We start from the raw sequence: 13,173 nt of genomic DNA, 5'->3' as shown, positions 1-13,173 counted from the left end.
CCAACCAGCAATACCAACAAGACCCTGGTAAATCATTGCCACAGATTTTATCGTGGAACTACCATCTTCCAGGGGCTACACAACTGTCATGGTTACTATTGATTTGTTTACTCATATGGCTCATTTTACACCTTTATACAAACTGCCATCCTCATCTGAACTTGCCGGAATCTTCCTGGAACACATATTCCGGCTTCATGGGCCACCCTCCAAGATCATTTCTGACCGAGGACCCCAGTACATATCTCAGTTCTGGAAGCAATTATGTCGTATACTGGGAATCCAACGTGCCTTGTCGTCAGGTTATCACCCACAGACCAATGGAGCTACTGAATGTGTAAACCAAACTCTGGAACAATACCTTTTTTGCTTCTCTACCAAGGTCCAAGATGATTGGTCACTCTTAATACCTGTGGCCGAATTCGCTTATAACAATTCGGATCATTCAGCTATCAAAACCAGTCCTTTCTTCTGTAGTCAAAGATTTCATCCTTCAGTTCTACCATTCGTTCTCCCACACCCTACCCCAGTTCCTGCAGTTGATTCCTAGATTGAAACCCTTATTACTGTACACAAAGATGCAAAGGAACACTTAGAAAAGGTCCGAAGAGACGTTAAACATTATGCTGATTCCAAAAGAAGACATGGACCTTCCTACTCAGTAGGCGATAAAGTCTGGTTATCCTCAAAGCTCCTTCCCCGACATCTGCGCCCAAATAAATTGGCTCCCATGTATTACGTGCCCTTTTCTATACAAGAAATCGTCAATCCAGTGGCCTTTCGACTCCGACTACCAGAATCATGGAAAAGGATCCATCCAGTCTTCCACACTTCACTGTTAAAACCATATCTTCAGTCATCTCGAACAGCTCCAAAATCTACCCCAGTGATTGTCAATGACCAACTCGAATACAAGGTTTCCAGAATCTGTGACTCTAGGTACCGACGTGGCCAACTACAGTATTTGGTCGAATGGAAAGGATACCCTCCCAGTGAGCGCACCTGGGAACCCATGTCAAACATGAATGCCCCCAGGCTGGTTCGAAAATACCATCTTATCCATCCGGGCAAGCCCGGAAGAGCTGGGCTTCAGAGGAGGCATGCTGTCATGAACCGTCGTCTGCGTCCCTTCTGGACTTCCTGGTCCCTGACCCATTGGGGATTGAATACAGTGATCCTTCCAACATGGCCACTTGAAACGGAATGCTGCTGGCCAGTCCCTACGCTCCACGCTGTACGCTCTACAAAACAGACACGCCCCCGCGGCTCTGCACGTCTCAACGCTACCGCTTGCTGTAGTTGGATGTGTGTTGCCGGAGTTCGCTCCGGGCTTTCTTCTGATTCCTGGTTCCCGGTTCCTTGAATTCCCCTTCCTTCCTCCCATTCCTCTACCTTACCTCCGAACTTCCTGGATTTTCTTCCATGCTCGTGCCTCCGAGTGCGAGCATCATTCCTTCCTGGTATCCGCCCTGGACTTCTGAACGTTCCCGGAAGTTGGATTGCGAACCTCGCGCTGGAATCCGAGGACCAGCGCTCGGGTTTGTACAAATCCCGGACTGTGAGAAAGAAGACATCATAGAAGGTTGCAAGCAACAAAAGCAGGTGAGAAAGGGAGAGACTTGTGACAGCCAAAGGAGATGGAGATTTCGTTTTTTCTACATCAGACTCCATGGCCTTTTTTCGAATCCAAGTTTGGCTGTTTAGTTTGTCTTTCTTCAAAGCGCCCTCGACTGAGTTGTCCCCATTTACTGTTATAAACTTGTGCAAAAGATTGCACCCATCCCTGTACCGCTCATGCCCTCGGATGCCTCCATCTCTGAGAACCCTGCAACCACATTGGGATTGTCTGCATAGCCGAATTTGAGTTTTGTAAAATAAGATAAGAATCTGCCCTGTGCAAGTAGTTCCACACTCTGGAGCCCCAGCTCAATCCTCAGTGCACTGCTTGGGTTATGGGTGGGAGGCCCAGTAATTTTCTCAGGAACCTGCTCTGTGCTACCTCCTGGGGTTTACAGTCCTGGTGTCCCCATACTTCACTTCCATGATACTTTGAATTTATAGGCCTCCATGAACGTGTCCAGCCTCAGCGCCCCATATAGAGGGTAGAATCTCAAAAGACCGTTCAGCCTAAGGGCCACCCTTTCAACCTGGTATCTAATATTAGGGGCCCATTGACCATTCCTATAGAACGATAAGACTTAACACGGAGAAGAGTCTACTACTTCTATTGGTACTCATTTGATATATATATATATATATATATGCTACTTTATCAAGTCGTTTGCTTCTTTGTCTTGGCGCAGGTTCAGAACTTGCACCCTTTATTTATTGGTATTGTTCTGAAACAGACAAGCAGAGCGGAGTCATTGAAAATAGTCTTTGTAAAGCAATATCATCCTATTCGTGTTTCCTGTCTATCGTAAATGTATTGGGGTGGCTTTCTCAGCTAAGCCACAGCTGTTTGCATGCATGCGAATGAGAACACAGGCTTTGCCTATTGTCGGGACATACAAGGTTCACCTATCTTTGCCAATTGCTTTAATTTCAGTAAAATAATACATGACTGATGTGAGCAGTGGTGTGTGGATCTTGGAAGAGTGTGGGCATTGGGGGAGTGTGGGGCTTGGGCGAGTGTGGACCCTGGGCGAGTGTGGACCCTGGAGGAGTGTGGACCCGAGCATTTTGGCTTTTTGGAATCTGGGCTGTGGAAGCAGCTCCTCAAGCCTTTATTTTTCCTTCACAGGGAGAGGCTGTCATGCTTACTAGGGAGCATAATGCCCCGACAGCCTGCTTGCTTACCAGAGACCCCCTAGTCGCCAGCCCTGGGAGAACAGAGTGTTTGATGGGAGCTTGGTTCATAGATGGACCCCATTACCTGGCAATAATGGCCAGACCTCAGCCCAGCAGGCAGAGTTCCATTTAGTTTAGCTATTCCACATCGAGGCCACACATGTAGCATTTCTTGAGTTTAAAAATGTGCTTGCGTTTAAAAATTGGATCCAACTTTAACACTGTACCCTAAAGTGGACGGTCTATGAGATGTGTACCTGGTGTGTTTGATCAGCGGGTGCTTCTCGTGAAGGTCTCTTCATGATACCCTTGAACATATTAATCACATGGCCCAGATTTGTTTTTTTGAGCCGTGGAGCTAATTCTCTCCCACCGTTTTCCTTTCCCGTCGTGTTGCTATAGTAACCATGCACTCACTGTTTTCGCAGGGAAGACCTGATGCTGGCAGCCGCTCAGAAATCCCAGGAGCTCGCAGCACTACAGGAGGAGAACGTGAAACTTGCCGGGGAGCTGGGCAGGAGCAGGGACGAAGTGGCGAGTAGCCAAAAGGTGAGCGTGCACTGAGCAGCGTCCCCTGCCGAGAGGAGACGGGGCCCCCTCTGCACAGCGGGCTCCGGGAATGCTTTCACAGCGATCATTGCTATCATGCATCCAGAATTGGAGCATGGGCAATGGGGCTTTCCACCAGGACTAAGCCTTTCGCCTTGCATATCCAACTTTCAGGTGGAGGTGGGGTGTTTTGTTCCCTGGAAAAGATGATTGTATATTTGTGTTTTGTAGGCATTGTTCGTAGTAATATCTGTCAGCGTGAGTGCAGGTGAAAGGGACGCTTTGGTGTAGATGAGTGTACAGAGGTTGCGATGGTGTGCGTTACTGTCTGGAGTGTGCACTTTGGAGTGTGCCGAATTACTGAACACCTGGAACTGAGTACGGCGGAGCCGGTCCAGTCTCTGGCAGCCTTTTTGTTCACTTTGAGTTCACACTTTTCAAAGTTCCCACTTGGTTTCTGACGCGCTTCAGCATCTGGTCCTTTCTTTTCGCAGCATGGGCATAACGTCAGTGGGTTAGGTTAGGGCACTGCACACATTAGTGGGCACCTTTTCAGGGCTTTAGTTGCATTAGAACCATTCCGGCATCCTCTGTTTCAAGAACATCCAAGTGTTGATTGTGGCATAAAGGCAATTTTGAGATGCCTTTGAATCAAGTGGACTTGCTTATTTTTCGTATCCAGCGGCGTGTGCTCTTTGCGGCTAACCTGCAGTTGTGCACGGCGGCCCTCCCTCGCGCTCAAGTGAGCGCAGGTGCGCGAGTGCCACGGACTCCTCGTCTAAAAATAGAATGGCGTGGAAATTGCATTGGAAATGCCCCTTTTCCCTATTAAGTGATGTTGTTTTTCCTGAAACTGTGTGTGAAATCCGTTGCTGCCTTCCTGGGCTATCACTATGGCAACCCTACCTATTTCAACACTTTAGCGTAAAAAGGCCCTCCCATTTCTGTTAAGTTGGTAGAGAATAAATGATACATTGCTAGCAGCGTTTTATCCTGCTAAATGGTGCTTTGGGGTCTTTAGAAAGGCGTGGTGTAATACTGGATGCAGAACTGAAAAGGGCCATTCCATATTAAAGGGTTTAAAGTGTGAAACAATTAACTGTCTCATCTGCACCATGCCATTTGATAATTAGTGCCTTCATTCCTGAGCTCCAAGATGCTTGTCTTCTAAAAGTACAGCCGTTTGCAAAGCAGTAGTATTAATTATTCATTAAATGAAGAGAATCATTTGTGTCATGACTTCTCTCTTCGCTGCTATGGGCTCTCAGTTAATTGCTCTGTGGGACTTCTACATACATGATCTTTATTACACGGAAGAGTATGTAGTAGGGAGCAAACCCTGAAATGTCCAGAGTGCCCTTGACTGCTGCAGTGCCGTTTCTACTTACAATTAGTACAATGTAGGAAGTACTTCAATAGGTTTCCCAGACACTTGTTGAATTTCATCACACACATCGTTTTTAATGGTTGTCTTTTTTGCTGATCGTATATTTCAGGTTCCATGGTATTAACCACTGATGATGCTTCATTACTGATGAAAGCATGCCACCTGTGTCAAGCCATTTGATGTTGTTGCACTTTGTTGAACCGTCGTCTTTCGGATAATTCTGAATAACTGTATACTTTTGTTTGAAATCTCTGAAGCTATAATCTTTTGCTATTTTCTAGAAATCGGCCCAAATCTGCCCCCATCCCTCCAAAATGTCAACCTCTACTTTTCCACCTGCAGCATATAGGGGCTGTGCGATGTGTAGATTTCTGGTTAGAATTCTATTTTTTATGTTGTATACATCCTGCATCCTAAATCATTTACTTGTCTTGCCAATTTGCAATGCTAAATATTTACTATGGCATTCATATTGCGAGAATTGCTGCTTTTACCAGTGTAGAAACCCAAGGTAAGTACTAGAGGTCAGAAAGTCTTAAGTAGCTTAACATGCACTTGAAAAAGCTGTATCTTCATAACCTGTCTCGGTCCGTTCCAGTTTTTAGCAATCGTCATTTTGGTTACACTGCCCCGTCCTTTGTCTGTTTCCTATCTTTATTTCTGTAACTTTGACAAGTTGAACTGTACTTATTTGATGTGCTAGTCCACAGGACAAGTAGAGCGCACATTGAATGAGGCTTTTTCAGCTTGCTCAAGCCACCCAAAGACATGGATACAAATATACCTGAGATTGAAAATTAAACTCCGAGTAATGTTAAGGATTACTGTGTACGTATTATTTTGTGGCTTTAAAGGCACTCCCAATGCAGCAAGCCAGAAGTTGCTTGGCAATTTAGAAAATCCCTCACCTCATAAAAAAACATCCCATAACTTGTAGTTGTTGCTTTTAGGTTTTTATCGAAGTTACTGCAACCTCTTCAAGTCCCTGAGCTGATGTAATGAGAACAGATTCTATGAAGAAAGTAGAGAAAGAGAGGGAGTGAGTAATTAAAGAAGAAATTAAGGAAATGAGATAGCAGCAAGTATGGGGATGAGAAAAAGGAAGAAACGGGTGGGATAAGCTAAATGAAGAAAGGGATGCAGGGTTGGATGAAAGGAAGGAGGTGGGAGCCAGGACTGCAGCTTGATAGGAGCTGAATGGATATGCTAAGTTATAACCAATTCAGCAGAGAATAAAAAGTAATAGATACCATTAAACATTGTTAAAAACAAATTAACTTTGAGGGGCACCAAATATAGATGCTATCTACTTGAGCAATCCACATATATAGCTTGACCTACCTGTGGACAGCTGACACAGAATGCGTCTGAAGAGCCAGGACCCATCTCATGACTTTAGGGTGGGTACGTTTAGCCTAGATAACCAAGTGAGAGGCCAATGGTCTGTGGGTAAGAGTAATTTTCCACCTGTCAGGTAATACTTGAAGGCCTCTATGGTCCAGCTAATAGTAAAGCATGCAAGCTCAAAAGTGACCTAGTTCCTCTCTTGGAGATGGAACGTCCTGCACAGCATTTCGGACTTGAGAGTAGTACGCTTTACCCTATTTGAGGGGCATCCATTTTCAGGATAAAGAGATCATTAAAGTTAGGCATTATTAAGAGGGGAGTGACACTGGGAGTCTTTCAACTTCTTAAAGTCCTTGTCTGTACTTTAAATCCATTGGATACAATTACATTTGTATCCTTTCAGCTGATCAATCTGGGATCCAACCATGGTCAAAATATTTGAAATAAAACAATTATAGTATCCAACCAAGCCCTAAGAAGCTTGCAATGCCTTCTTTGTCTTGGGTGTCGGCATGTTCTAGATACTTTTAGCTTTGACCTCTTATGGTTGATCTGTTCCCTTCCCAACTTAAACCCAAGGTGCTTGACTGAAAACAGAACAAGGTGGCCATTTGTTGGCTGCAGGACACCAGGCGGAACCCTTGCTGAGCTGCTGAGGGGTTAGACAGCAGAGCCACTGTTAAACATCTCAGGTGAGTCTGGAGGGTGAAGTTACTGTAATCCTTGCATCTCCCACTAAACTAGTAAAACCGGTGGGCGCATTTGGCCAGGCCTCTAGACATTGTGGTGGTGGAGCACCGAGGGGTGGAGGGGCAAACTGAGTGACCGTTTGCCACTCACAAGTACTCTGAGCCCGCCTGCAGAGTCCTGCAGATTCCCTGTGTGCAGTTCAAATCACAGTGGTCCTGTGATCCTGGGGGAAAACCCAGAGAAGCTGAGAGGACTGAGGCTCAATGAACCAAGAAACACAACGGACCAGTTTGTGGGGTTTTACCACATGACCTGCGCACAGGTGAGCGGAGAAGCCAGAGGAGGCGAGAGAAGCTGTACCTGGTGCACATAGCGGAGGGTAGGCCAGTGTGGAGAACAGGCGTTGCCGGGCGGGCAGGGTCACCCTCCTCGTGGCCTTGCCCAATATGGCGCCTGTGGCTGACGCAATACTGGTGCGGTACGCCCGGAGGCGCCGACCCCACATCGGATAGGGAAGCAACTGCATAAACCTTGCCACTTCGGAAAACCCTGAGAAGAAAAGAAGTTTGATGCCTGACTCATGAAAAGCAACAGAGCAATCCATGGGGTCTTGCCAATGACCTGATGAGAAGAATCACTACATTTGCTGGTGAGAATGGAAGTCGGTGGTGCTCACTGCGAAGGATTGTCCAATGTGGCGAACATAGGGCCGGACAGGCATGGTGGCATTTCCACTACTTGAGATTTAACGTGGTGCTGGACTCTGTTGCTGCTGACAGGGACACCGCAAGATGCTGTCTTTGAAAAACACCCACCTCAGAAAGCAGGAATATGCTTGACAGCCAAACTCGATGAACGAAATGTGAAATGCACTGCCACGTCCAGACTCAAGCGTAACAGGAAATAAGCCAACTTAAAGACATATTTATAAATAGGTTCACATACCAGATAATCAAACAAGAGCACACAAATCAATGAAAAAGAGCACATTGGAAATTCTCCAGCATGGGGTCTGGCATGGATTCACATGTTCATGAATATTCCCCGTCATCAGACTGGGAATTCTCGGTAAAAAAAAGCAAGCAGTCTTTTTTTAAGAAAACTAAATTCAATAATCCGTTTTTTGGTGAAAACATTCTGTTTTGCCGGCAATGGGGCTCTGTTTGCCAGTGGGCAGTAGATCGCTACACCTTTGGATCTTCGTGTCAAGTTTCAAAGCCTAGTCAAGTCTTACTTTGCGCTTCCAAAGAGAGCAAGAGGAGCCGGTTTAAGCTCTGCATCAGATGTGGCTTGCGCAGCATGTATATGGAAGACAAGCACTTAAGGTGCCTTTTATTGTCTACACCCTGATCACAACGAGGATGGCTGCGAAACCTGTCGGTGGTTCCTCGCCAAAACAAAGAGGGACCTTTACCGCAGACTGGTGGCTTGGCTGAAAGAGGAAAAGGGCGCAGCGCATGGGAGTTTGCAGGCTTCTTCCAGATCCAGTCGTCCTCTGGAACATTCTCCCTCTGTTATGAGGTCGAGATCCACCCAGGAGGCTCCCTCACAGGAGACACATAAAAATGCAAAGCCCGAAGCTGCACATCCAACCGGGGTAGCCGCTACTGCAGGTCACGATCAGGAGTTTGGCTGCTCACCCTTACCTTTGCCATCAAAGGCAAGCTTGCCGGTGAGTGGAGTATCATCAGGAAATTTGTATTCATTGAAGCATAGCGTTTCTGCGAAGCATAAGACAAGCAGAGAACCTTGCAGTGAAGTGGCAATGTCTTCTTCAAAACACAGATTGTCAGCAATCCACGGACAAGAGTCCACGACGACGAGACCTCCAGTTACCATTACGTAAATGTTGAGACACTCGTCAATGGCCACCGCGTTGGCGGTGAGAGCGCCTACAACAACCCTGTCGACGGCTATGTTGACTACGCTGATGGATATGACAACAACCACGCCTTCATCGACAGCATCAGTGACGACAAAATAGTCTACGAGAACAGTACTTCCTCCTCGACCAACGCCTACACGCCAACCACGACTACAGGTCCCGTAACCGCCACTACGCAGTCAATAAAGTCCCCAATCTCGTCTCTTCCTTGACAAGGGGAGCAGGATAAGAGAAGGGGGAACCTAGTCAGTGTGATTTACAGTTCTGAAGAAGAATTGCAGGAAGGCTGTGTATCGGATCTAGAGGAGGATGACGTCAGGGTTGAACCCTTGAGGGAGCATTTTTGTCTGGTGAAATCATTGGAGGGCGCTGGCCCGTCGAGAGACGCATCATCCAGTTTAAGGGATTTGTCCCTGGACATCTTAACTACCCCACACACTTGTGGCGGTAATACAAGAGCGCATGCCTCCACAGCTGGCTCTAGTTGAACCCACCCCGGAGGACAGCCCGCCAAGACAAAGTCATAAACCTCACCCATCTATGCCTAGACAGGCAACACCACCCATAGTGGAGCACCCGCCTCTGATCGACACGGCGGCAGAGGATACGGCAGATGATACAGATGAATTTGATGACTTCATAACAGCCGATGATACACCAGTAAACACAGATAACACCCCTAGGACGTCCCCTCCAGACAAAGTGGGTTCCTTCCACTCCATGTTAGCAAGGGCTTCCACCTTGTTTAATTTGGTACCAGAGGAGAAGGAGGGATTCCTGTATGAGAGAAGAGCCTCATCCAGAAAGAGGGTAACGTCAATTCCACTCCTGGATGGCATGTGGGAGGAGGGCTTGGCCCTGATGAAGGCCTTGAACTCAGTTCCACCTAGACAGGATAGGTTGGAGAAGAAGCACAGGCTTCCAGACCGGGCACCCAAGTCGCTAATATCTCACGCAGCAAGCAAGAGGTCGGCAAATTCATCCCCCAAGTCTCTGGTTCCCCCAAACCAAGAAGGCAAGAAGCTATATGCCATGGGCAAGCACATTTATATATACAGCTGCCTCCACAGTTAAAGCTGCAAACGCCCTGGCAACACTGGCACGCTACGATAGAGAGCTATGGTATAAGCTGGGCCCAATCCTTTACTTTCTCCCCGATGATAAAAATACAGAGGCCCTAGCTCTATTTCATGAAGGGGAGGTAGCTTCCGATCATGCCATCACAGTGGCTCTCGATGTGGCAGACTCAGGCTTGCGACAGATGGGTAATGGAGTGGCTCCGAGAAGACCATGATGGCTCGGGCCACAAACTTCTGGCAGGATGTGCAGTCTAAGGTTGTTGATATGCCTTTCAACGCAGAGAACCTGTTCGACAAGGCTGTGGATGATACATTGCAGGCAATAAAGACAGAAACAGAAATGGCTAGGTCCCTGGGGACCCTCCAACAACGGCAAACATCGTCCTTTCGTTCTTCCAGAGGAAAGTTCAGACAGACCAAAGGCTACCCAACATCACCACCAACAAATGGGTGCTGGACTTTCGAACACAGGGGTCCACACATTCCATAGTGGCAAAGAGGGAGATGCACATAGGACAACTGCTGCAGGAAGTGCAGTCGATATTAAAAAAAGAAAAGGGCAAAAGAACACGTTCCCCCTCTCTTCCAAGACACCGTAGTATACTCCATCTACTTTATAGTCCGAAAGAAGTCAGGAGGATGGCGCAGAATCCTCGGCCTACGGTGCCTCAACAAGTACCTAAAGTCTCTAGAGTTCAGGATGGTCACGTTACAACAGGTACTCGACCAGCTAGAAAAAGGGTACTTCATGGCGACACTAGACCTGGAGGATGCCTATTTTCACATTCCCATGCATCCAAATCACAGAAAGTATCCATGTTTTGTGGTCTTGGCTGTCATCACCAGTTCAAGGCGCTTCCCTTCTGGCTAAAATCAGCACCAAGAGTATTCACAAAGGGCATGGCACCTGGTTGCGGCCCATCTGCGCCTCAAAGGCATTCATGTCTACCCATACCTAAACAACTGGTTCGTCCGATCCCCTGCTCAAGAGCTGGCCAGTGCAGCACACAGAGGAAGTCATTCACCTCCTAACAGTTCTGGGGTTTTCCATCAACTATCTAAAATACTGGGTGGTGCCATCACAAGACGCACTGTTTATGGGTGCTCAGCTCAACACAGTGCCATCTCAGAAGAGAGGATAGTGTCCTTACTGGCAAAGGTCTGTCAGCTGACGGCGTCAAATGTCACAGGGGTTCGCAGCATCAAGTCGCTTCTAGGGATGATGTTGACTTGCATTCCCCTGATTCTGTTTTACGGGCTCCAGATGAGGCTGCTACAAGAATTCCTGGATGCCAGGTGGCTCCAGGTCACAGGCAAGTGGACAGACAGGATTGCCCTCAGCAAGGAATTTAGACAATCAATTCGTTGGTGGGGGGTGCGCAGGCACCTCACCCAAGGGGCCCATTCTCAAGCCACGCTGTTTCAAGCGACAGTCACCACGGACGCTTCCCTGGACAGATGGGAGGGTGCCCACTTCGGCCAGTCGCACGCCGGGGGGTTCCTGGTGTCTGGCGGAGAAGACCCTGCACATCAACATCCTAGAGCTATGGGCTGTGTTCTGGGCTGTAAAATCCTCCCTGCTGCTTCTGCAGGAGCAAGTGGTGAGGATTTTCACAGACCATACAACCACAATGTTCTTCATCCGGAAGCAGGATAGAACCCGCTCTCTGGCGCTCTCCATGGAAGCAGAAGCATGTGGCATTGGGCCATTCTTGAGGGCATGTTTCCCATACCTTTCCACCTGGCTGGCATCAAGGACACGATCGCGGACTCGCTTAGCAGGGTGCTGCAATCCTGCCACAAATGGCAACTACAGCAAGCTCGGACATCGCGTGTGTTCAACATGTGGTGCATAACACAGATCGACCTGTTTGCGAAAGCAGTGAATACAAAATGCCAGAAGTTCGCCAGCAGATTTCCCCATCCGCGGAGCATGGGAGACGCATTCTCTTTCACATGGGAAGGCCTCTTCCTTTTTGCGTTTCCCTCCCCCAATACCACTGCTGTCACGTGTGATCGGCACGCTCAAACGCTGCCGCAGCAAGATGATCCTCATCGCCCGGGCGTGGCTGAGACACATCTTGTGCACGGAACTGCTCCGCATGGTGATAGCACCAGCTGTCAGGTTGCCTCCTCTTCCGGACCTCCTGTCCACGGAAGGGGGATCCATCTTGCATCACGATCCAATCTCACTGAACCTCATGGCTTGAGTCCTGCAGCTCTAGAATTCGGACACTATGACATCCCTCTGAACTGCAGGAAGGTCTTGGCAAAGGCTAGGGCATCTTCTATGCTCCAGTGTTCCAGCCACACATGGAAGTAATTCACGATAAGGTGCAGAGCACAAAGGATCGTTCCTCTCCAGGTCACAGCTCCACAACTTCTACCATACTTGCTATCACTTTCCAAGTCGGGTCTGACACATGCATCCATCAAGGTACATTTGGTTGCCATTTCACGATACACACGGTCGCCAGGCCGATCATCGTTGTGGTCGCACAGGCTAGTAAAGAAGTTCCTAACGGGCCTCTTCAGAACGTTTCCACCTGTCAAGGCTCCTGTCCCGGCTTGGGAACTCAACGTGGTGCTTACGAGGCTCTTGGGGCCTGCTTTCAAACTTTTGCACCAAGCTTCTCTGATGTTTCTCTCATGGAAGACCGCTTTGTTGGTGGCCATCACGTCGGCCTGGCGGGTCGGGGCAATCCAGGCCTTATCCTGCAAACACCCATACCTATCCTTCCATGCTACAAAGGTGGTGCTGAGAACACATCCATCCTTCAAACCAAAGGTCCCTTCTGAATTCCACCTTAACAAACCTTTGGTACTTCAGTCTTCTTTCTGAATAATTCCTCGTTCGCTGAAAGGTCACTGCATACGCTGGACGTTGCTCATAACTTAAAGTTCTATGGGGCACGCACAAAGGCTTTCCAGAAGACGCCTCAACTCTTTGTTAATTTTGGTCCTGTGAATCATGGGAAGGCTCTATCGAAAGCCTCCATATCCAGGTGCCTCTCTGGCTGCGTCATGCACTGTCACCGTCTGGCCAACAGACCCTTTCCAGACCGGCTGAGAGCCCAATCCACCAGAGCCGTTGCTGCTACATTGGCGTTTCTCTCTGGGGTCCCCCTTCTGGACATTTGCAGGGCTGCTGCGTGGAGGTCGATATACACCTTCATGAGATTCTACTGTGTCGACAGGGATTCCAGGGAGGAGTTCAGAGTCGGCCAGGCAGTGATGCACAACTGGTTGTTTGAGCGGAGTCTGTTCCAGGGGTAAGTGTATTGCTTCTGTTGAGCCTTGCCACCTTCCATGGTTGTGTATATGTACTGCTATCTAATTATTTTCATGAGCATGTGAATCCATGCCAGACCCCATGCTGGAGAAGGAGCAACTTACTTACCTGTAACTGGTGTTCTCCAATATGGGTCTGGCATGGATTCACAAGT

The 13,173-nt window shown here is 48.1% G+C and overlaps 1 protein-coding gene across 16 annotated transcripts in view; it reads left to right on the top strand.

Moving 5' to 3' along the window:
- CLIP1 (CAP-Gly domain containing linker protein 1) overlaps positions 1-13,173 on the top strand; it is a 1,286,645-nt gene that overhangs the window by 1,017,767 nt on the left and 255,705 nt on the right. For all 16 annotated transcript variants that reach the window (XM_069619609.1, XM_069619610.1, XM_069619607.1 and 13 more), the window contains one exon: positions 3,219-3,339. In XM_069619609.1, the coding sequence (XP_069475710.1) occupies positions 3,219-3,339 (121 nt within the window). The remainder of the gene's footprint in view (positions 1-3,218; positions 3,340-13,173) is intronic.

The sequence above is a fragment of the Ambystoma mexicanum genome, chromosome 10 (genome assembly GCF_040938575.1).
Source record: "Ambystoma mexicanum isolate Mex_15411 chromosome 10, UKY_AmexF1_1, whole genome shotgun sequence".
NCBI lineage: Eukaryota > Metazoa > Chordata > Amphibia > Caudata > Ambystomatidae > Ambystoma > Ambystoma mexicanum.
The sequence above is the reverse complement of the archived record's forward strand: the minus strand, read 5'-3'. Positions and strand labels throughout refer to the sequence as shown.